Source organism: Thalassophryne amazonica, chromosome 22 (genome assembly GCF_902500255.1).
Source record: "Thalassophryne amazonica chromosome 22, fThaAma1.1, whole genome shotgun sequence".
In the NCBI taxonomy this organism is placed as follows: domain Eukaryota; kingdom Metazoa; phylum Chordata; class Actinopteri; order Batrachoidiformes; family Batrachoididae; genus Thalassophryne; species Thalassophryne amazonica.
Window position 1 is genome coordinate 8,847,159 of NC_047124.1, and position 24,430 is coordinate 8,871,588.

General features: G+C 41.1%; 2 protein-coding genes across 6 annotated transcripts in view; both read left to right on the forward strand.

Annotated features, from left to right (window-relative positions):
- Window positions 1-6,342, forward strand: part of LOC117504400 (membrane-associated guanylate kinase, WW and PDZ domain-containing protein 2-like) — a 105,605-nt gene extending 99,263 nt beyond the window's left edge. The window contains exon 3 of the mRNA XM_034163871.1: window positions 6,258-6,342. Within this exon, the coding sequence (XP_034019762.1) occupies window positions 6,258-6,259 (2 nt within the window). The 3' untranslated portion in view covers window positions 6,260-6,342. The remainder of the gene's footprint in view (window positions 1-6,257) is intronic.
- Window positions 6,343-11,242: 4,900 nt separating this feature from the next.
- The window catches only part of magi2a (membrane associated guanylate kinase, WW and PDZ domain containing 2a), a 215,209-nt gene continuing 202,021 nt past the window's right edge, over window positions 11,243-24,430 (forward strand). For all 5 annotated transcript variants that reach the window (XM_034163866.1, XM_034163867.1, XM_034163868.1 and 2 more), the window contains exons 1-2: window positions 11,243-11,531; window positions 12,890-13,006. The gene's annotated coding sequence lies outside the window, so the exon portion shown is untranslated. The remainder of the gene's footprint in view (window positions 11,532-12,889; window positions 13,007-24,430) is intronic.

Sequence of the window (24,430 nt, forward strand, 5' to 3'; positions counted from 1 at the left end):
AAGGTCTGTTCTTGTCAACAGATGCGGCCCACAGCTGACACAAGAGCACTGTGTGAAATGTGCTCCTTAATTTATCTTTATCCCACTGTCCTCTACTTTTGTCAGCACAGTAATGGTGTCCTGTAGCCAAATCCATCAGGCGTCCTACCCCAGGGTCACCTCATGATGATGTCATCAGAGTTGTGTGAATACTTGCTCCTCTGTCTTCCTGTAGGAGAAAGTAAGAGAGGCAGAGAGATAATACTGTGAAACCTTGAGCTTTACCCAAGGGAACTGTGGTGAGTTCTGCTTCTAAAATCTGTCAAACTCACTTCAGGGTTCAACAAGGCTCACGGCATTGACACTGCAATGGCTTATGATTTTAAGCAATGGAATACTTTTATAGTATTTCTAAGTACCTTGGCACTGTCTAAATGGTCAGCACAGACTTTTAGGGTACCATATCATATACACTGACTGCTCAGCAATGGAATCCTAATGGAACTCATTTCCACCCACCCTTCTTGTTCCTGCTGGATCTTCCTGGTACACATATGTGAGGTGGTGTTCCACAGGATGGTGCCTTGACCTTGGAAAGTGGAGATGATCCAAACTGATTGGAGTGAGTGGAAAATAGACCTTGTAGTACTTAAGTGTGTTCACAAGGAGTAGTCCAAACATGTCTAAGGGTGATCTCCTATTGCCAGTTTTGGGCCCAGTTTGCATAACGATTCCAAAATTGAGGAATTCATTAAAATATCTGGGAAAAATTGTGGTAAGTAGTTTTATATGACTCCTTACAAACAAGTATAACTGATAATTACCAAGTATTGTCTGTTATTGCTGAATGGATCCGTGTCGGATGAGTCAGGAGTGTTGGCGTGCATGCATGGGCACAATGCACAATGCTACTTCCACGGTATTCCCACACTTTTCCAAAAAGCTAAAATGTATCTGTTTCCATCTCAAAACTCTCTACTGTAAAGGAGCCCAGCATGCATTCCCATGGGATTCCTGTTGTAGAAGAGAATGAAAAGGATGCTGTATCCAGAGGTCCACCGTCACCTACATGTTCAGAAATTTCCCAGTAGTCAAAATAAAAATGACACAACAAGAATGTCCAAAACTCTTAAATTAAAGAGCTGATTATACAGAAAAAAGGTGTGACTTATACTCTGCTGTGACTTATATATGAGTTTTTCTTCTTCAAAAGGCATCTTTTTAACAGGTGCAAATTTTAACAGGTGCGAAAATATGGTATAAATTTTGTCACACAACTTCATGGCCCAGTTTGTTCAGTAGACTCAAGTACCGGTCTTTCAGGTTAAAAGCCATGATGAGTTTCTCAGAAAGTTGGAAAAAAAAAAACAGCCTCTGTCCCAATGTGATGAATGAAGAGTTTTGCCAGAAAACTTAATTATACTCTGCATCTTGCACCTATTTTGAACCTTGTGTTCCTTTAATATTCAAGCAATAATTTAGTCAGGGAGTTCTCTGTTATCAGCGATCTAATCTTTCTAACTGCTGCTCCCTGTGGCTTTAGGTAATGCCAAGACAGCGGCTTCGTCTGCTTAGCCGCCGTGCTCGCACAGACATATGAGAGGTGAGATTCTGTTTATCCAAGTCCCTAATGAAATATTCCATTGTTGCCACAGCACTGGGATTTGGGAATTGAATGTGCAGGAGCTGCAGCATGATTTGAAACTGTGACCTGCTGAATGAGTGTCATATTGTGACATTAGTTGCTGAGATCAGCGCAAGTATCCAATTTGAAAGGTAATGATATTATGCCAGTAAGCATATATACTTATCTTAAACAGCAGTGCTACATTTATTTAAAAAAAAAAAATGGCAGGCTTCAGTGCATCTAATGCTGAAGTTGAGCTTTTCACTTTTGAAGATGTCAACTGAAACAGGTACAGTTTTTAAGTTGTTTATAAGAAAGACACAGTCTCTGAAAAATTACATCTACAGGGTTTGGTCTGAAGTGCATGGTGCAGTGCACCAAATCCCTTGGTTCAGCAACCCACTCAATGGGCACATTAAAAATAACAACAACAACAAAAGAGCCATTCATGTTGAGGTTGATGACACACAGGAGATCTGAACCTGGCCTGATTACTTTTTCATGTTAGGTTGAGTTTTATTAACAAGTTCATCATGTTCTTGTGATGGTCTGGGGCAAGGGAGTGCATGAAGGTCCAGCATGGTGCAGGTCTTTCCTTGCAACAGATCATCTCATTTGGTGTTTCAGAGCTCATCATGACTTTAAGTTGAGGGGAGGAGCTCATCAGTGAAAGCACATCTGGAGGTGATTGGTTGCAAGGAAAACCTCCACTGTCTCGACCCTTTATGGCAGACTGCTGACCACCCCTAAACTAGAGGTTGGAGTGGTGGGTTTGTAACCAGTGGATCTTCTGCATTCATTTGTGTAATTTGCATTTTACATACGTCCCAACTTTTTCTGATCTGTGGTCGTGAATCAGAGAAATAAATTTAGTTTCTGATGAACTCTCTGGACTCTCTGGTGATGGTGGAAGAGAAGAGAATGCTGGGTAAACTGCTGGACATTATGGACGATGCCAGTCAGCCTCTGCACACCGTCATCAGCAACCAGAGCAGCCACAAACTAAAAAACTCCTTTGTCCCTCAGGCCATCAGACTGTACAACGCCTCACTCAGGCGGAGGAGTAACAGGAAGACCGGGGACGGGAAGGACAGGAGCAGTAGTAGCCAGTAAACCAGTATTGATTATTATTATCACTTTACCGGGGCGTTGCTGGGCCGGTATCGTAGATTTACGTCAACGCTATCTGGCTATACCCGCCCGCTGTGCGTAAGCAAATGACGTCATAGCGCGCAGCCCAAGAACTGTCCGCAGAGGGGTTAAAAAAAAACTGAAAAGGCGAGAAGTGTGTGTTGGTCCCAATATGGATATTCGGGATGGTTTTCTCATGGATAGTACGACAACAGCTGCCATGAGCAGCCAGCTTGTTGAGGACGTACTGGCGAATTCGGAGAGCAGCACGCGCCAGCCGACACAACAAAAGTTAAAGTGAGACAACTTTTTATGTACGCATTACGTGTTGTGTATCTCAGTAAAAAGTGATAATAATGCAAATAACATGCTGTTGTCGTGCGGTGTACATTTTCTGAGTCCCTCTGTTCACAACCAGTCGTCTAACTCGGGCGAATATCTGTCATTTTGGGTGACTGGTCGTGAACGTCCAAAAGCATGTTATTGTATTAGTATGTTTGGTATTTATATTTGCATATTCATATTTATATTTGCAAAGTGTTTGCTTTTTTACTTTCACTTTTGATACCCTGTGTGCTTCTTACCCTGTGTGCTGCTACACAGTGCTGCTGGAACCTCAATTTTCCTGAGGTAGTCCTTCCCAAGGAATTAATAAAATTCTTTCTAATCTAATCTAATGTATCTAATCAACCCAGTCGTAGTAGGACCTGCAATGCACTGGTGTCCGATTTTGTCTGACAGACGCTTCTTCCTTGCTTTGACATTACATGCAGCAGGAATTGAGCTTTGTTTCATTTCCAGATTCTAGATTTGGAAGCCACCAAGACTTCAGCTGCTTGTAAATGTATAAAACTACATATTTATAATGGGGGGGCGGGGGGGGATCACACGAGAAAATGGTTTAAGTGTTTCCGTCTGGCAAGAGTTTAATTCTTTTTATTCAACACCAGTGTAGCAGTTTGGACTCACAAGAGGTGCTGCTCGATTTGTATTGAAATATGGTTTTCCGCACATGGTTTGCTCAAAATATTATGTGGCTGAGTAAGAAATTGGACCTGTGAGGATGCCCAGTCCTGTCAAAGCAAAGTGTCTGAGTGCATCTGTTTGTGTTAAAATATGAAACCACTGTTTTTATGTGTGTGTGTGTGTGTGTGTATGTGTGTGTGTGTGTGTGTGTGTGTGTGTGTGTGTGTGTGTGTGTGTGTGTGTGTGTGTGTGTGTGTGTGTGTGTGTGTGTGTGTGTGTGTGTGTTTTTACTTACACTGAATCACTGAGTGCTGTAGATCTTGTTGCAAATAATAAAAAAACCTTATGGACTCATTTCTCACCATCTGCCAATCCTGCTGTCCCAGTTATCAGACCTACATGCATGAAGTCGGGCATCCGCTGACTAATTTAATGTTCAGACACCTCAGAGTTATTACACAGTTTGCATCGTATTGCCAGTCGTAAGACAAAAAGCCGCGCACCAAAAAAAAAAAGGAAACTTTTCTCGCCAGTATAGTGTCTTTATTTATCTTGTGCTCTGCTTTGGTTCAGTGCCCTGGAACGTTTCCACTGCACAGTATTAAAGAGGGCAAAACAGTGAGTTGTTGAATTTTCATGTTGTCATCCAGTTCCACCACCTGCATGTTGGCACTTATTTGGTTTCCGCAGACACAAGAATCTTGCAGCATCTCTTTTATTATCATTTCAGTAGACGTCAGTCTTGCTTCCACACATCCGTCACATGCTTTATAAAGTTTATACGGTTGTATTTCACTCCAGTTTATGCTCCTTTCTTCTCCTCTCACCTCATTTTCTTTGGCTTTCTTTTGCAATGTCCTCCGGCGCACCGGAAGACCTCCAGGTTAGTTTGCTCAGTGATTCCTTTGTTTGATATGAGCAACTCGCCTACCTAGAAAAATATGCAGTGCAATCGCCTCCAACAAGACGTGGTTACTATTTCAGGAAGCGGAATCGTCCAGAATTTGGGGTGGTGAGCAGTGCTGTCATTTTAAGTATCAAATATTCACTGCCTGTTCACTTGGATGTGGGAAGACGGTGGTGAAACATTTGCAGGATGGCAGCTGTACACAGCTTAGATTTTTTTTTTTTAGAGTCACAGCGTCACTGTGGCTCTGGAAGCTTCAAGCGATCATCAGTTCTGCAATAAAACACTAATTAATTAGCGTCTGGCAGAGAGTCTGACCTTTGAGGAGGCACACAAGTATCAAGTACCCGTGAGAGGAATTTGTATCAAGGTCTCGACACATTTAAATCCTTTCCCTGCAAACAAAAATTTGGGAGGAGTCACCCTGTCGGCCCGTCTGCCCCATGAGTCAATGTAAAACCCAATTACCTCCAAAACCGTGTGGCGGATTTCGATTAAACTTCACACAATTGACCACATCATATGATGATGTGCATGAAGAAAAATAATTCTGGTGTGATGTCTTCATGAGAAGATAATTGGATTTTAGTTGTTTGTTGCACCGTTTGCACACACACACACACACACACACACACACACACACACACACACACACACACACACACACAGGCAGAGGTGTCATTAGATTCTGCAACTTAGACCATCAAAGTACTGCTTTCCCACTTTAGGAAACAAGGTAGATTCTGTTTAAACTCTTGACTAATTTTGGCATTTTACTTGCGGAGCTTCAAGTTATTAGCATAACTTAAAAGTGTATAAATTATAGCACGTGCAGTCGCGTCTGAACTGAGCCAACATCTGAAAACCCTGATCTGTCGTGCCCTTCCACGGTTTGACGAATGTAGCAGCTGAGATTAGCCTGAACCATGATCATCTCTGCAGGGAGACGGAGCCGGCGTTTCAGATGCTTGGCAGTAAATTTGAAAGCTTGAGTGATGGCATCTGTGGGACGCAATGAGAGCCAATTATGAGCCAATTATACCAATTAGTGGGATTATAGCTCGCACCTCTTTCGGTGGTTACATATGTAATATGCATTTCCCTCCTCAAAGTGGAGCAGGAAAATGCTTCATCATTAAACAATCCTTTTCTCATTCGGAAAATTGACTGAACATTTTTTTTGCATTTTTTTTTTTTTTTTTTTAAAGTGAGCTCCTTTTTTCATTGCTCTGAACAGGAACATTGTAAAATCCTCAAAGCTTAAATGCCTTTGCTGCACTGCATCGTGGAGCAGACGACAGTTCTGTGTCAGAATATGTGCAAATGCTGGTAGAAGCACCAAATTTGTCAGTACATAGTAAATCTGGTTAATTGGCCACTTGAAAATCCAAGTTGGCAGCCATTTTTAAAGATGGCCACCAAAATGACCTACCAAAAAATTACTTTTTTTGCTTTGAAATGCTCCAATCACAATGGATCTGTTTTAAAGCATTATTGACATGAAAGATGGCTCTTAATTTCATGATGGCCGCCAAATCAACCCCAAAGTTTTCTTAGATTTTTTTCACAAAAATGTCGTTACTTATTTGTTTTGTGTGATCTTGGTGTCACATTGTAAATTTTCAGTCATTTTTCATCTTCCAACAGGAATATGGCACCCCTAGTGGCTTAAATTGCCATTTGTCCATGCTGACTACAGATATAAAAAATTACAGCTCAATATATTCAACACTAATCATACAGTAGTTTGAAGAGATCAACATCTTCGAAACCAGTCATTCTAAATAGTGCAGCAGATAACAGAATATTTACAGAGGAATCCTTCAAATCTGGAACAAGCACCAAAGTTGGCACAAATACTCCTTAGACATTACTGTTTTGACAAAACTGGGTATCCACTTGAATTTTCAGTAGGCGGCCAGGTAGGGATCAATTGGAGAATTACACAGGGGTCAAAATTTAAAAATGCTCCAATCATATTGAAAGCTATACCACATTATTTGTCTGATCACAGTGATACCAAAAACGTATACTTTGGACTATGTATGACTGAATGTTATGGAGTTATGGGGTAAAAACAGCAAGAATGGTAACAAAGGTCAGCATTAGTTTGTACAGGGGTCAGATGTTAAAGTTGCTCTAAATATTGTAAACTGTGATGCAACTTATTGGTTGAGTTAAAAGGGTTTAAAAAGGAATAGTTTGCACTATGTGGCATACTTAGTTATCATGTTACAGGGTAACATATGTCACATGTCATAGAATCCAATGGACGTCGACATTGCTCTACCTTTACCTTGCAGACCAATCATTCAACACAGTCAAAACTATTTCATTTATTAATCCTATTAGTTCAACCAATAATTTGCACCACTTTTTACCAAAATTGGAGCACCTTTAACTTCTAACCCCTGTACAAACTGAAATTGACCTTTGTCACCATTCTTGTTGTTTTTACCCACAACTCCATAAAATTCAGTCATAGATAGTCCAAACTATACCTTTTTGCTATCGTTGTGATCAGACAAATAATGTGGTATAGCTTTCAATATGATTGGAGCATTTTTAAATTTTGACCCCTGTGTAATTCTTCAATTGACCCTACCTACCTGGCCGCCTACTGAAAATTCAAGTGGATACTCAGTTTTTTCAGGGGTGGTGGCCAAGTGGTTAATGCCCTTGGTTTCAGTGCAGAAGGCTCCTGGTTCAATCCCTCCCCTGCCACATTTCTCCATGTACGGTGGAGTTGCGTCAGGAAGGGCATCCGGTGTAAATCTATGCCAATTCAACATGCAGATCCACCTTGGATTTGCTGTGGTGACCCCGAGTGCAAACAAGGGAGCAGCCGAAGGGACTTACTTTTACTCAGTTTTTTCAAAAGAGTAATGTTGAGGAGTATGTGTTCCAGTTTTGGCGCTTGTTTCCAGAAATGACAATTGTTACAGTTATCTGCTCCACTAAAATGTAATAAAGTTCACTCTAATTTAGCACATCAGCAAAATATAACATAATAAATAGCAAATAAAATAATATATAACAAAATGGAATTTAACATCAATGTCATTTTAATCGATCAGATAGGAGCATTTTTATGCAAAAATTGATTTTCAATAGGTCATTTTGGTGACCATCTTGATGAATTTTCAAGTGGCCAATCGACCAGATAAGTATTATGAGAATCACCATGCCAGATTTGGTGCTTGTACCACCAAATGCATGATTTTTCCATTATCTGCTGCACTATCAGTAGTTGTAATTTGGTAGCGGTTTTCTGACGGAGACACGAGGACTGCAGGGTGCGGCCCTTCCATCCAGTCCCTCACCCCGGGGGTCTGCTTGCAGGAAATCAGCTCTCAAACTGTCCAATGGCTCCTTCCTGCAGAGAGACCTCTAGTGATGTTTGAGATTCTCTGCGCTCGGCATTGTTCGCTTCCTAATAGACGGGCGGCGTGTGACCTTTGCTCAGCCCTTCTCGTGTCACAACTGATGTCACTTTAAATATGGAAAGAAAAATCGATACGGTGCTCCCAGAGATAAGAGAAATGAATGAAAATGGGACGAGGCACTTATGTGATTGCATCAGCATTTTGGTGCATCTGCATTGACCGGAACGATATTCAGTATTGAGTTTTTCCTCATATATTAGTGATTCCAAAAATTTTGCAGGCCTTTTTAAGATGCATTAACTTTATAGAAACGTTTATTTGTTGGAAGATGTGTCCAACATGTGGCCGAACCCTGCTGCAGCACATTTTACTGCCTCGCTGTAAATTAACAGATATTAAATCATTCATTGTGTTTTTGTGTGTTTCTGTAGCTCACCTTGCCTTGGTTGTGTTCAGTGTAACAGCATCTACAGTAGTGTTCAGAATAATAGTAGTGCTATGTGACTAAAAAGATTAATCCAGGTTTTGAGTATATTTCTTATGTTACATGGGAAACAAGGTACCAGTAGATTCAGTAGATTCTCACAAATCCAACAAGACCAAGCATTCATGATATGCACACTCTTAAGGTTATGAAATTGGGCTATTAGTAAAAAAAAAAGTAGAAAAGGGGGTGTTCACAATAATAGTTAGTGTGGTAGTCAGTCAGTGAGTTTGTCAGTTTTGTAGAACAAACAGGTGTAAATCAGGTGTCCCCTATTTAAGGATGAAGCCAGGACCTGTTGAACCTGCTTTTCTCTTTGAAAGCCTGAGGAAAATGGGACGTTCAAGACATTGTTCAGAAGAACAGCGTAGTTTGATTAAAAGTTGATTGAAGAGGGGGAAACTTATACCAGGTGCAAAAAATTATAGGCTGTTCATCTACAATGATTTCCAGTGCTTTAAAATGGACAAAAAAACCAGAGACCGCGTGGAAGAAAACGGAAAACAACCATCAAAATGAATAGAAGAATAACAGAATGACAGACTCACCATTGATCAGCTCCAGGATGATCAAAGACGGTCTGGAGTTACCTGTAAGTTGCTGTGACAGTTAGAAGACGCCTGTGTGAAGCTAATTTATTTGCAAGAATCCCCCACAAAGTCCCTCTGTTAAATAAAAATGTGCAGAAGAGGTCACAATTTGCCAAAGAACACATCAACTGGCCTAATGAGAAATGGAGGAATATTTGTGGACTGATGAGAGTAAAATTGTTCTTTTGGGTCCAAGGCCGCAGACAGTTTGTGAGACGACCCCCCAAACTCTGAATTCAAGCCACAGTTCACAGTGAAGACAGTGAAGCATGGTGGTGCAAGCATCATGATATGGGCATGTTTCTCCTACTATGGTGTTGGGCCTATATATCGCATACCAGGTATCATAGATCAGTTTGGATATGTCAAAATACTTGAAGAGTTCATGTTGCCTTATGCTGAAGAGGACATGCCCTTTGAAATGGGTGTTTCAACAAGACAATGACTCCAAACACACTAGTAAACCAGCAAATCTTGGTTCCAGACCAACAAAATTAATGCCTCGCAGATGTGAAGAAATCATGAAAAACTGTGGTTATACAACTAAATACTAGTTTAGTGATTCACAGGATTGCTAAAAAAGCAGTTTGAACATAATAGTTTGAGTTTGTAGCATCAACAGCAGATGCTACTATTATGTGAACACCCCCTTTTCTACTTTTTTTTTTTACTAATAACCCAATTTCATAGCCTTAAGAGTGTGCATATCATGAATGCTTGGTCTTGTTGGATTTGTGAGAATCTACTGTATCTACTGGTACCTTGTTTCCCATGTAACAATAAGAAATATACTCAAGCCTGGATTAATCTTTTTAGTCACATAGCACTATTATTCTGAACACTACTGTAGGTGCAGAAGAGTGGTTGTACCTTCAAACATAATAGGAATGTTTCAATATATGATGCCATCCAAATAAATAAATCTTAATCCCGTGTTATATATTCCAGCTAATAGCCTGACCCAGCCTAGAGGCCACTTCGCCGCTCTGACTTTTTTTGTTTGTGAGCCCCCTCTCCAATTTTCTCTCAGACATTGTACCCACAGTGTGACTCATTTCGGCGCTGGACAGCTCAGCTCACACATTCTGTCTAATCTCCACGCTCCCCGGAGCACAGAAAATGGCTGCAGTTAGCCAATTAGTGCACGGGGACTGGATTAGATGGACAAGAATTATGCCTGGGAAGGAACGACAGTGATAGGAGATGCACACTGTGCACTCTGACACAAAGAATATGTACAAGCTCTCTTGCGTTATTGGCAGGCACAGCAAAACGTACCGTGTGTAGGTCAGAAAGGAAAAACTGCCATGCAGTGGAATTGGCCACCCTTTGACTTTTACACATTCTTAAACAAGAATTCAAGATTCTATATCATATTAAAATTTCTGATAGAATGCTATTTAAATTTGGTGAAAACGGGTTGGTTCCCAACCTGGACACAGGCCCCCTCTAGGGGCTATGCAGTGTTTTACCTGATATGACGTTGTCAAAATTAGAAGTAAACATGTTAAAGTTATTAGAACACATTCATTGGACAGTAAAGATGGATTAACCCTATTCAGGACTTTTGGGTCCATTGGACCCCGTGGCAATTCCTTTCTCCATATTGTGCTTATTAAAGTCTTGATTAGGGTTAAAAGGAATTCTTTCTTCTTTAGATGACTGATAATTGGTGTCATGAAGTCATAAAAGGATTCACATCAGTGCCCTGATGCCTCTGAGCACGTCATAACCTACCACCAAAACAGTCACACATTTAATCACTTATTTATTTCATCTCTGGTATGATAGCAAACCTTTTCCTCCTTCTTCATGGTCATGCTTTTTATTTCAATACATTCTTCCCCACCATGGAGTACAAAAGCAACTGTATTTGTTGATTTTTTTTTTTTTTGTCTGAAACATCATGTTTGCTTTCACAGTGTGTTTGGCACGACGTCGGCAGCAGCCCGTGTTGGCCGCTGAGGGTGGCATTTGATTCAGCAGGGCGAGGAGTTCGGTCTCGAAGTGGAACATACAACTGATGTAGTGTCCTGTGTTCCAGACAGGGGGTGCTGCAGGATCTGACAATCTAGGAGGACCCAAAAAAGGGGGATCTCTGTGCGTTTAGTCCCCTCTGCCAGAGCTGTGCTCCAATGGTCGCACACACACAACCCACATATCACTTCCCCCTCTTCTCTACTCTCTCTCTCTCTCACTCGCTCTGTGTCTCATTCAGCTGCATTCTCCCGTTTAATCCCTCCACTGTGGAGCGCACACAGAGGTGATTTCGGCTCCCATGCTGGTTGTTAGTGGCTAGACTGGGGCAAGCGGAGCTGGAGTTGGAAACCTGAGGGAGAGGACAGGGGAATTCCATCAGAAGATTTTTTTTTTTTTTTTTTTTGCGACAGTGGAGATTATTTGCTTTACAATACCTGCGGAAAGAGGACACCGGCACCGCTGGCCGCACAATGCGCAAGAGGTGCCATTTGCCATGACGTCGTGTGTGTGTGTGTGTGTGTGTGTGTGTGCGTGCGTGCGTGCCAAGTATGAATGCAAATATCTGCTCACCTTTTCAGTATTCTCCAGCTCTGCTTCTTTACTCAAACGTTAAAATCGGGAGGTCGTCTTTGAGAGAGACGGAGTCGGACTCCGTAATTAGGCATTTGCATGATCACAGCCGTGCAGGGCTACATGAATGAGTTGATGGTTGATGAATGAAGGAGTGCACATACATGTGCACGACTAATGGACCAGAACGTGCTGTCAAAGAGATCCCCATAGAAAACTTGAAAACTAGGTTACCCTTGAATCGTTCACCTACCCTCTGGCAGAGCTGTCTTCTTTTCGATTGCATGTACGTTTTGCTGTCCAACATATCATGCTTGGATGTCACTGCCTCAGAGGGAAGTGTTGGGGGGAGGGGAGCTAAATTCTATTTGTCACCGTGCCAAGTTGCTTTAAGGGGGATGTTGAAGGTTAGACAAATGTCTTTTCAGCCAACGTGCCCACTGTCTATCCCGCTTCTTCTTCATGTGTATGCGCAGTAGTCCCAACACTGTCAAGTGGGTTTATTAAAAAACAGATCTACAAGGAATCCCCTAAGTAACATCAGTCAGACAACCGCCCCCCCACCCGTTTTCGCCCCAGCTGTCCCGCCCTGTCCCCATTAGACATGTGATTACGTGGTGGGAAAGTAGACGGATGGGGTATTTGTTGGGTTTGGGGAGGTGGATGCTTGTTTTATCTTCCTCTTTGGGATTTGCCCTCTTCTCCCAGTTCACTCAGTGTCTACCTCAATTCATCTATCATTCCCTCCATCTTTTTTTTTATTTTGTTGCAAAATCTGCCCTGCTGAGTGAGTGAGGCTTGTTGGATGCAAGCAAGGTTGCAGTTTTTGGAGTGCTAGTGTTGGTGAGGTTGAGGTGAATGGATCTGGAAACAACGCCTTTGGGGGGGGTCTGTGATTTATGTCGATATTTCTCCACGTGTTTGGGCACCGCTGCAATTAACACCTCCACCAATCTGTTGCTCCGCGTGACAGATGCTGATTGGGCAAAGTGGAATAATTAGCATTTGTTTGCAGGATTTAGTTTGTTTACTGTGGCTTTCAGTGATTTCTGGGTCATGTGCTCCTGTCGCATTGGGAGCTTCTTTTCCATGATGTGAATACATGTTGCACTCTTTGCTGTGCATGTTTGCGTTGTGCAAGTTCCAGATCAGGTTTGTGATTTCTGAGTGAAAGTCGATGCGTCCACAAAGCTGTCCAAGGTTTGGCACCGTTCCATGTTTTTTTAGTTTTTCTGATTCTGAATATTGCTATCTCATGTGTTCCTCCAGGGGGCGTAATAGACAAAGACCTACGCCACTACCTCAACCTGCGCTTCCAGAAAGGCTCAGTGGACCACGAGCTGCAGCAGATCATCCGGGACAACCTCTACCTCCGAACCATCCCCTGTGAGTTGCCTTGTCTGCGGTATTCCCCACCCCGTGCTTGTTAAGTGTTACATGTTGCTGTGGAAAATCAAAAGCTCACAGGGCTGCTACAATGTTCCTTGAGAGAGATAAGGATGGACAAGATTAGGAATGAGCATGACAGAAGGACGACACAGGAAAGCTCATTTAGATACAAATGAGGGAGTAGAGATTGAAATAATTTGGACATGTGCAGATAATGGATGTGGGGTAAATCTGGAGATGGATGCTGAGTGGAGCAAGCAGGCAGGAATAGAAGTCAAGACCAAGTGGGGGTTTATGGATAGAATGATTGATTCCTGGCCTTACGCCTTTGAAGTTCAAGCAGCACCTGTAAGACTTTATGGAGCCAAGAGGCCCCTTTTGACACAGATACCTATGCACGAGAATGAAAGATGTTGGTGCTTCCCATCTTGCTGTATGGCTGTGAGACTTGGATGCAAACCAGTGACTGCCCTTTGGTATGTGGTCAAATGAACGTGTCAAATTGTCAAATGAACAATTATTTTTTGAGGTGATTAACATGAAGAGTATCACTTGCATAGTGAAGAAATGTCAACTACGACATTTTGGTGACATGTGTGCCTCCGTTGTTGAAGACCCCAGCCACTGGAAAAGTCCAATGGGACACCAACTACTGGGTACAGTTGAGAATCAAAAGACTGTGGTTATCTGTCTTGGTAATTAGCGTCCAATAACCAGGGTGGTTCCATAATATGGTGGATGCCCTGATGTGAGGGAGGACATCCGAGTGGTTGATGATGTTTGGTAGTCTTTGTTTTAGCAATAATCAGGAGAGTAGCAAAGTTGACCCCTTAAATTCAAACATACTGTCTCCTTTTGTTTCTAAATAGCTTCTTTAAGTCCACATCCAGTGGGACAATCAGATAAAAATTTCAGAAGGCTTATAAACTATTAACGTTGTGGTGTTTCTCCTTTGGGACAGCCTTACAAATGGAATGGTTATGAAGCTGATCTGTGAACGGCATTTATCGGCTTATTAAGCTTTCACTCTTGTATGGGCTTCGACTTTGTGACATTTAATCCATATTCTTCTGATTCTTTTTGCTGTGTATTGCTTAATGTGCTCATTGTGATATTAAAGTGTATGTATGTTAGCATTACTTTAGCCTAGCTGTGCCATTAGGCCCAGCTGCCTGCTGGTTAACACTTCCCTGAATCTCTAATGGAGATGTATTCTTCTCAAACCCAGAGTAGGTTGATTTCACCAGAAATGCTTTTCCTTTTTCTTCTCTGAGCAGAATACATCGGGACAAAGAAAAAGAGCCATTTGTTTGCAAACTGTAGTGTAATTTTCTGTGATATCCACTCACAACGCTGCTGCCAGAGAGACACTGAGGTTGGAGAAAGAGGCAAACAGTTTAGACTGAGAATAAAGGGAGAGGATAAATGGTCAGGAGAGACACAGAGAAGACTGGGAGGAGAGGGTGGGAGGCGTGATGACGCATTGGACTGTAAAACCATATAAGTACATGAACTGCAGGTAAACTGTGGGTAGAAGTTGGGGGAGCTTAACTAGTGCATAAAGAAACTACAACAATGGGCCTCAGGAATGGGGTCTGCTGCTCATAAGGAAGAGGGTTATTATGACAGAGCTCTGATTTTCAGATGCCATAATCCAGGTGATGGATTGACGATGAAGGGGGTGACATTAGGTGATTTGTACTGGGGGGTTTGACTGCAGCTTCCTTCAAGATATTCTGTTTTAAAATGTTTGTAATTTGAAGGCATTAAACAGTTGGAGGATCCCATCATTTATCACCAATAGTTGAGTGGATATAATGATGTGGAGCCCTCATCAAGATGCCACCCCCGGCACCAACTGATTCAGGGTTCCCAGCTACACTGTAAAAAAAAAAAAAACTTAGCCTGTTTATAATTCACACTATGGATTTCTTAGAAAAAAAAATCAAGCACTAATGAATATTTATTTTAAATGAGAGTGTCAACCAAAGAGTCCAGAAATGATGAGTCGAGGGGTGAGTCTTTATTTGTGTTTGGCTGATTGTCCCGTTAGGAAGGACAATGCTGCTAGAACGTCCTGGTGCAGTTTCAGCGGCACTCACAGTCCAGTTTTTCCTGAGATAAGGGTTTGTGATATGGACAAAAACTAATGTGTTTGTTTGTCCCCTTTGACAATAACAGTAATCCCACAATAATCTTCAACAATGTATTTGTGAAAGTGTTACTGCTAGTCACCAGTAATTGTTGCTTACGAATTTCATTAATGTGCAAAGTGTTAAAGAAAAAAATTACTAATTTTTTCCTTAAAACTTAAGTTTGAGTATACTTGAATAAATCAAGTGTGCTTAGTGTGTTGTACAGACAACACAGCTGATTTAGGGTTTTCTTTGGCAGCGGAGTCTTTGATATTCTTCTTTGTAGTTAGTGTGCAGATGGTGAAGCAAGTTCACTGATGAGCTATTTTTTCTGACATCTTTTGAGGGATATCCGTCTGCCAGGGATATCGAGGTTGATCAACATCGAGGAACTAAATATTCTGAAGTAGATTGTGATGCTGGAGGTGTTTTTGTTTTTTATCGTCAGTCTAGCCTGATTTACAGTGACGCTGGCTGCTAGTGAGAGATCACGTGACTCTGAATTTCTGCTCTGTTGCATGGTTGCCAGATACAACTGATGATTTCAAGTTCTTCAAAACTGCCTTCAGCCTGCAAAATAAATTAAAAACAATACAATCTGGCAACACTGCGCTGCAACAACACAGGCAAACATAAATACAAACATACATAAATACTCCATAACATCAGGTTGCACATCATTAAACAAATCACAGTATTATTGTAAACCATGTATATTGCACACCTATAGTCTCAGATATCAAGAAGAGTTCACCTGCCTGGACATATATATGGAGTTATATGTTGGTGTTCCACAGGAGGACTCAGCTGCTAGACCTAGAGTTTATTATCGTTCACATGCTTTTTTTTCACCCTTAATGGAAGCCACAAACCCCTGTCAATCTAATTTGTTTATTAAAGACAAATATTTTAACTGGAGTAATAATTATTTATTGGAATTTCCTCGCATTTCTAAACATTCTTAAAGTTCTGCGAGTGACTGTTGTGGTTACAATCTTGAATATTTGCTATGAAGTTGATTGAACCTACAGCAAAGTCATGCTTACATTAAAACCTTCACCATTTCACATTATAGGGGCTAGGACATGATGTCCAGACTTGAGGGAATTTAATGTAGAACTGAAAATATCTTCAGTCCAATTCTATCATTTTTTCCCCGCAGTTCTAGTTCCAGTCATCACTGCTTGGGATTGACACCAATCAGTACACCGTAGACGGTTAATATAGTCGGAAGATACACGGGTAAGTGGACACAGTAATACCTAGATGAACTTCCAAAAGATTACGTACACTGATTAACAGACTTCAGAAAGTGTCTGTCTTTATTGACAGATGATTGGACGCTCAGGACACATGATGTCTGTGACATTGATGAAGCTAAGTGGGTTAAGAAGAGACAGAAAGAATCGTTAGTGATGAATCTGAGTTGGTACATCAAGTAATTTAAACATAGCCCTTGAAAGGTAAAGAACTGCATTATTTAAGAGGATGAAGGCTGACGGGCAGACAGTAGGAGAGTTACTGCCATTCATACCAATCGTGAACTTGGAGTGAGCCACCGAGGGCAGCTAAGGTTTTGCCAGCTCTTAGACAGATTGCCTGGTTGAAATCCAAGGTCAGAGCGTTAATAGCGTGAGCCCATGTGAAACCGGACCTATCGTCTGGTAATCCACATTGATTTGATGGAGCAGATAGAGAGGCGAAGGAATAAATGTGTTCACACTCGCCTCGGCACTTAATGTGAGCAGCAGTGAGTGTCAATACTTGATTTATTTAGGGAAATTTGAAGTGGAAACTTGGGTCATCTAAACGTTTAATAACTTAATGTACGTTCATGTACCTTTAGATTCATACTCATTTATATGCGGTACATTAGCCAAACCCCCAACACAATAGTAAATATATGTAAGTATACACTGTAAAACTCAATGAGTTAGCTGAACTCAAACCATTTGAGGAAACCGATTGCCTTAAACCATTTGAATTTGCCAACTTAAATAAAATAATTTCCAAAAATTTAATTGTTAAAGTTTTAACAACTTAACAATTTATAGTTAATTAAACTTATGTAAATCTAGTTTATATTTTTCAATGAAAAAGTGACAAATACATTTCTGCCTAAAAAATTTGCATTATATTTTGGATTAATTTTTTTTTATGCATTCTTTGGTTTACTTGTGACAATAATCTGCTTTCTAAAAAAAAAAAAAAATCTAAAAGGACTACAACAGAATGAAAAATGCTAAATGGTAGCCAACGAACAGAACTTGCAGTTTTTCATAATGGTATAAATGTAGTGGCTGCACTCTGCGTTGTTGTTATGACTCCGCCCATTCGCTCCCCTCGGGCGCGAACTCACAATCTCCAGCATGGAAGTCGGACTTTCTGACCAGAAGACTAAAACCCAGGGCTCTGGCCTTGTGACCAGAGAATTATTTTGAGCTGTTGGGAGTGAGATTTACTAACTACATATGCACAGCGACACCTGCTGGCCTCTGTTACATAAACTCAATTAAAATGAGTAAATGGAATGCACAGGAAATACATCACCAACACTTAAATGCCCCAAACTTTAAATGCACTTAAAGGAACTGAGTTGTTATGACAACATTTCATTTTTGCATTTGTTTAATTAATGGAAATGAGTGACTATAACGTTTTTCAAAGTTTGAGTTACGTTAACTTAATTATTGTATTAAAATGGAGTGTTTGGTTTAACAGTGTATTGATGGTGATTCCTTCGATATGTATTGAACGCAAAATGCATTTTCTGCAATGAAAGCACACAATCCAGTAGATTTCTCAATCTGTGCAATCTGCTAGTTCACTCAGATTTGTGTACTGATTGTTAGTTAATCCTTTTGAAATCTGGTCCACATTGCATCATCTTGACCTAAATTCTACAGATGGTAGGGTAACACAGAAATAATAAATAATTGTCATCCCATTAGTGGAACCTTACACTGGCAGGTTGCGTGTGCACTCTACGATATTTCAAGGTTGTTCACCTCCAACACCAGTGACGTCGATTTTGTTTTTCTCTTGTGATTTCTGCACAAACGAGAACACAGTGAAAGGACAACACAACCTGTTCATGAGTGAACCGTTCTGCAGGAAACTAGTTTGAGAAACAAGTGCTGATAAGTCATAAGTACACTTTGGGCCCTCGCTTACACCTGGCGTAATAAATGCATTTATAAATAAATAAATGCGACGCATAGACTGATGCCCACTTTTGAACAGCTGCAACGAATACTCCGGTGTAACTCATACACCTGAAAATACCATCTTCATCCTCTTACCTTTTATTTTAATTCTTTATTATTGACTGCATTATGTCCTGCCTGGTGGCCTTCATTTCATTCTCCTTTCACTAAAACATTCCAAACACTCTGATAATGGCCTTTCCACGGACACAGAAAAGCACTTAGTCACCAGCAAACTCTCCTTCTGTCTTTGGCCATCGCCGAATCAGAAATAATGATGTCAGCTGCAGGTATGGAAGGAAACATATTGCTCCAAGAGAACTCTTTAAGTGGTCTTGCATCCAAGTTGACATGATCTACTTGGTCATTGTTGAATATCTGCTGGCTGCTGTCACACATCACAGTGCATTTGTGGATTTTGGTGTCATTTTCTTCTCGTTTGGTAGCGTGTTAGGAGGCCAGGAAGTGGTTGATTAAAGTGATTAAACACCCAACAAAGTGTAGAAGTGCTTGTCTACTTTTATGTGCTTGCATGTCGTTATATATGTGTATGTATGTGTAAGTGCTTTAGTCTTTGTGTGCAAACCACATATGCTTCAAATGCACGCAGCTGCGGTTGCGGCGGCGTTAATGGGGAGTTTGATGCCCACAGGGGTGATGAGTTTATGTTAATGGCCGAGGCAACTGTGCAAAATATTGATGGAGTTTCCTAATGAGAACCGCTGCACGTCCATCTGTCTTTCCACAGTTGTTGGTTTGATCATCCTGCAGCGTGGCAGGAAGCATGAATCCCTTCCTCTTTGCACGTGTCCACATCTGTCCTTATTATCATTCTTTGTTAGTTTTTCCTCTTTCTGCAGCTCCGTGTGTGTTTTAGGGTGCAGTCAGTCAATTCAGCAGCGATGTGCTTCGAGTTTGATACTTTCAGCAACACTTTGATGCTTCATAAAATTTAGTTTTTTGGCCATGAGTCAATTCAGTTGAATCCAGTAGTGTTTGTTCAGGTGGAATAAAAGCTGAACAGGTAATGAAAAAGGTAAAATGAGAATGGTGAGTTTGTGTAGGGTACGTTATTGTTGTTTTTAATGCATTTTAATTGATCCAAAACTATTAGATTGATGGATTTGATCTTCAAACCGCAAATTCATTGAGTGTAATGCAACACTTTTACAGAGCATTAAGAGTATCAATTTTCAGTGCAATTAAAGTAGTTCTTCCTGCAAAGCGAAGCGCGTAATACATCCCTTAAGAGTACAGCCCGCTGAATTCTGTCTGGCAATATTAGTACGTGACCACTGGCCTCCCCCTTCGTTTATCAGGTGCCGGCTTTTCTGTTTAATCGCCTGATGCCTGATGGATGACAGTCATAATCAGGATAATAAAGAGACTAACAGCTCCCCAAAGCCCCTTCATTTATTATTTAGCATCTCAGTGAGAAACCTAAGAAGCGTTAGAAGTGTGGGCATCACCGCATCATCACAGCCCAGAGAGGGCCTGGATGTGCAGCACCGAGCTGGGGCTCAGTGCGGACGCAGAGGAGGAGGAGGAGTTCTGATGGAGGTGATGCTTCAGTGCAGATTTTTGGTCTGTGTAATTTGCTTTCACATTCCTGTGTATACACTGGTTCATTTGATCACAGTCCGACTTAGTAAGAAAAAAAAATCTCTTTATATAACAAAGGTTCTCCAAATTGAAAATGTACCCCGAGTCACTGAAGGCTTACTTTCTTCTCTCACCTCTTCAGTTAGTCTGTTTTCTCCCCTACAACTCTCATTTACTCATTGACTCACTGGAGGTAGGGAGAGTTTCCATGGCAACTGTTTGCACTCCTCTTCTGCATCAAAGGCTCCACTCCTCTTAAAGTCTCAACCCACTTTCTTTTTTCTTCCCTCCTTACCCATCCTCTCAGCTTCACTCACTTTACCCATCTGTCTGCTTTCCTCTCTCTGCGAGCGGAGATCGCCAACCCGGAACAGTGGACACGCACCGTCAGAAAAATCCCAGAAACATAAGGCAATCACGACATAAATGAGCCTCAAAACTGCTCGTGATGTGAACCCCATGGCCAAAAAAAATTATGATACGAGTATCAGCTAAACTGAAATGAACTTCACTCGTTCGCTTGATTGCGCATCATGCACATCTTTATCTCAGCTTCTGTTGTAAGTCGCATAAAAATTGTTTTACAAATGCTTTTAACTTTGATAGCTTTTCACAAAAAGTCATCACAATGATCTGTATCGCGTAAAGCATCATTTTTTATTTATAGCTGCAAAGATATTTATTAAAATTATTTAGCAACCAAAAAAAATTCTACTTTTACCCTCCTCACTGAAGCTCAGTATTGTTTTATGTTAATTAAAGAAAAAGAGTTTCAATCCACATGTAAATCACAAATGCAGATTTGGAGTATGTCAAACCCTCTTTACTTTATTTGCAAAATACAGGAAATTGTAATCTACAAATGGTGGGATATTTAAATAACTGTGACTGTCTTCTATAAAAATCAAGAACCACCGCACTGAAACCACCTTCATCAATGATCTTAATATCAACAGTGACTCAAAAATTTGTATCATGTTATAAATGTTAATATGTAGGCTGAAGTGCAGAGGATCGAGGACTGAGCCTTGGAGAATCCCAGAATAAATTGTCGGATGTTTTTGTATTTGTGGCAAGTACATGGGATGTGCCAGCATCAATCAATTACATAGAATGACAGCAACAATGACTTAAAAAGTTTATCTGGTTCTTCATTGTTTGATATGACTATTAATCTTATTATTCTAATCCAGAGACTGAAAACACTCAGTTGAGGTCCTGCTCTTTACTGATATTTGTAGATCTAAATAGTAAATGGTAAATGGACTGCATTATATGGCACTTTTCCATCTATATCTGGACTTCAAAGCGCTTTACAGTAATGCCTTGCATTCACCCATTCACGCACATACACTTACACACCGATGTCAGGGTGCTGCCATGCAAGGCGGGTCACTACACAGCGGGAGCAACTTGGAGATTAAGGACCTTGCCCAAGGGCCCTTAGTGATGTTCCAGCTAGACGGAGGTTTGAACCGAGGATCCTTTGGTCTCAAGCCCACTGCTTAACCACTAAGCCATCACCTCCCCCATCTGCAAATAGTGTCTAACTCACAGAAGCTGTCATGTCTGTTTCAAATAACAAACAGAATTTCAGATTCTCTGCTTTAGAATCTGTACATAATAATGTTTAACAGCATTATGCTAAACATAATGTATCAATTCTTTGCTGATGATATGCACCTGTTTGTCTGAGTCATAAACAGGCTGACTGTTTCACAACCAACCTCTTCTGTGTCTTTGAGAATCCTGTGTCACCTTTGACACTGCCGTGGAAGGTTGTAGCTTTACGTGGTCTGGAGGTTGTGGTGGGAGGGATTGACTGACAATGCGGGACACAGATGTGAATTCGCCTGGTGGCGAGTATGATACAAAGGTCTGTTCTTGTCAACAGATGCGGCCCACAGCTGACACAAGAGCACTGTGTGAAATGTGCTCCTTAATTTATCTTTATCCCACTGTCCTCTACTTTTGTCAGCACAGTAATGGTGTCCTGTAGCCAAATCCATCAGGCGTCCTACCCCAGGGTCACCTCATGATGATGTCATCAGAGTTGTGTGAATACTTGCTCCTCTGTCTTCCTGTAGGAGAAAGTAAGAGAGGCAGAGAGATAATACTGTGAAACCTTGAGCTTTACCCAAGGGAACTGTGGTGAGTTCTGCTTCTAAAATCTGTCAAACTCACTTCAGGGTTCAACAAGGCTCACGGCATTGACACTGCAATGGCTTATGATTTTAAGCAATGGAATACTTTTATAGTATTTCTAAGTACCTTGGCACTGTCTAAATGGTCAGCACAGACTTTTAGGGTACCATATCATATACACTGACTGCTCAGCAATGGAATCCTAATGGAACTCATTTCCACCCACCCTTCTTGTTCCTGCTGGATCTTCCTGGTACACATATGTGAGGTGGTGTTCCACAGGATGGTGCCTTGACCTTGGAAAGTGGAGATGATCCAAACTGATTGGAGTGAGTGGAAAATAGACCTTGTAGTACTAAGTGTGTTCACAAGGAGTAGTCCAAACATGTCTAAGGGTGATCTCCTATTGCCAGTTTTGGGCCCAGTTTGCATAACGATTCCAAAATTGAGGAATTCATTAAAATATCTGGGAAAAATTGTGGTAAGTAGTTTTATATGACTCCTTACAAACAAGTATAACTGATAATTACCAAGTATTGTCTGTTATTGCTGAATGGATCCGTGTCGGATGAGTCAGGAGTGTTGGCGTGCATGCATGGGCACAATGCACAATGCTACTTCCACGGTATTCCCACACTTTTCCAAAAAGCTAAAATGTATCTGTTTCCATCTCAAAACTCTCTACTGTAAAGGAGCCCAGCATGCATTCCCATGGGATTCCTGTTGTAGAAGAGAATGAAAAGGATGCTGTATCCAGAGGTCCACCGTCACCTACATGTTCAGAAATTTCCCAGTAGTCAAAATAAAAATGACACAACAAGAATGTCCAAAACTCTTAAATTAAAGAGCTGATTATACAGAAAAAAGGTGTGACTTATACTCTGCTGTGACTTATATATGAGTTTTTCTTCTTCAAAAGGCATCTTTTTAACAGGTGCAAATTTTAACAGGTGCGAAAATATGGTATAAATTTTGTCACACAACTTCATGGCCCAGTTTGTTCAGTAGACTCAAGTACCGGTCTTTCAGGTTAAAAGCCATGATGAGTTTCTCAGAAAGTTGGAAAAAAAAAAACAGCCTCTGTCCCAATGTGATGAATGAAGAGTTTTGCCAGAAAACTTAATTATACTCTGCATCTTGCACCTATTTTGAACCTTGTGTTCCTTTAATATTCAAGCAATAATTTAGTCAGGGAGTTCTCTGTTATCAGCGATCTAATCTTTCTAACTGCTGCTCCCTGTGGCTTTAGGTAATGCCAAGACAGCGGCTTCGTTGCTTAGCCGCCGTGCTCGCACAGACATATGAGAGGTGAGATTCTGTTTATCCAAGTCCCTAATGAAATATTCCATTGTTGCCACAGCACTGGGATTTGGGAATTGAATGTGCAGGAGCTGCAGCATGATTTGAAACTGTGACCTGCTGAATGAGTGTCATATTGTGACATTAGTTGCTGAGATCAGCGCAAGTATCCAATTTGAAAGGTAATGATATTATGCCAGTAAGCATATATACTTATCTTAAACAGCAGTGCTACATTTATTTAAAAAAAAAATGGCAGGCTTCAGTGCATCTAATGCTGAAGTTGAGCTTTTCACTTTTGAAGATGTCAACTGAAACAGGTACAGTTTTTAAGTTGTTTATAAGAAAGACACAGTCTCTGAAAAATTACATCTACAGGGTTTGGTCTGAAGTGCATGGTGCAGTGCACCAAATCCCTTGGTTCAGCAACCCACTCAATGGGCACATTAAAAATAACAACAACAACAAAAGAGCCATTCATGTTGAGGTTGATGACACACAGGAGATCTGAACCTGGCCTGATTACTTTTTCATGTTAGGTTGAGTTTTATTAACAAGTTCATCATGTTCTTGTGATGGTCTGGGGCAAGGGAGTGCATGAAGGTCCAGCATGGTGCAGGTCTTTCCTTGCAACAGATCATCTCATTTGGTGTTTCAGAGCTCATCATGACTTTAAGTTGAGGGGAGGAGCTCATCAGTGAAAGCACATCTGGAGGTGATTGGTTGCAAGGAAACCTCCACTGTCTCGACCCTTTATGGCAGACTGCTGACCACCCCTAAACTAGAGGTTGGAGTGGTGGGTTTGTAACCAGTGGATCTTCTGCATTCATTTGTGTAATTTGCATTTTACATACGTCCCAACTTTTTCTGATCTGTGGTCGTGAATCAGAGAAATAAATTTAGTTTCTGATGAACTCTCTGGACTCTCTGGTGATGGTGGAAGAGAAGAGAATGCTGGGTAAACTGCTGGACATTATGGACGATGCCAGTCAGCCTCTGCACACCGTCATCAGCAACCAGAGCAGCCACAAACT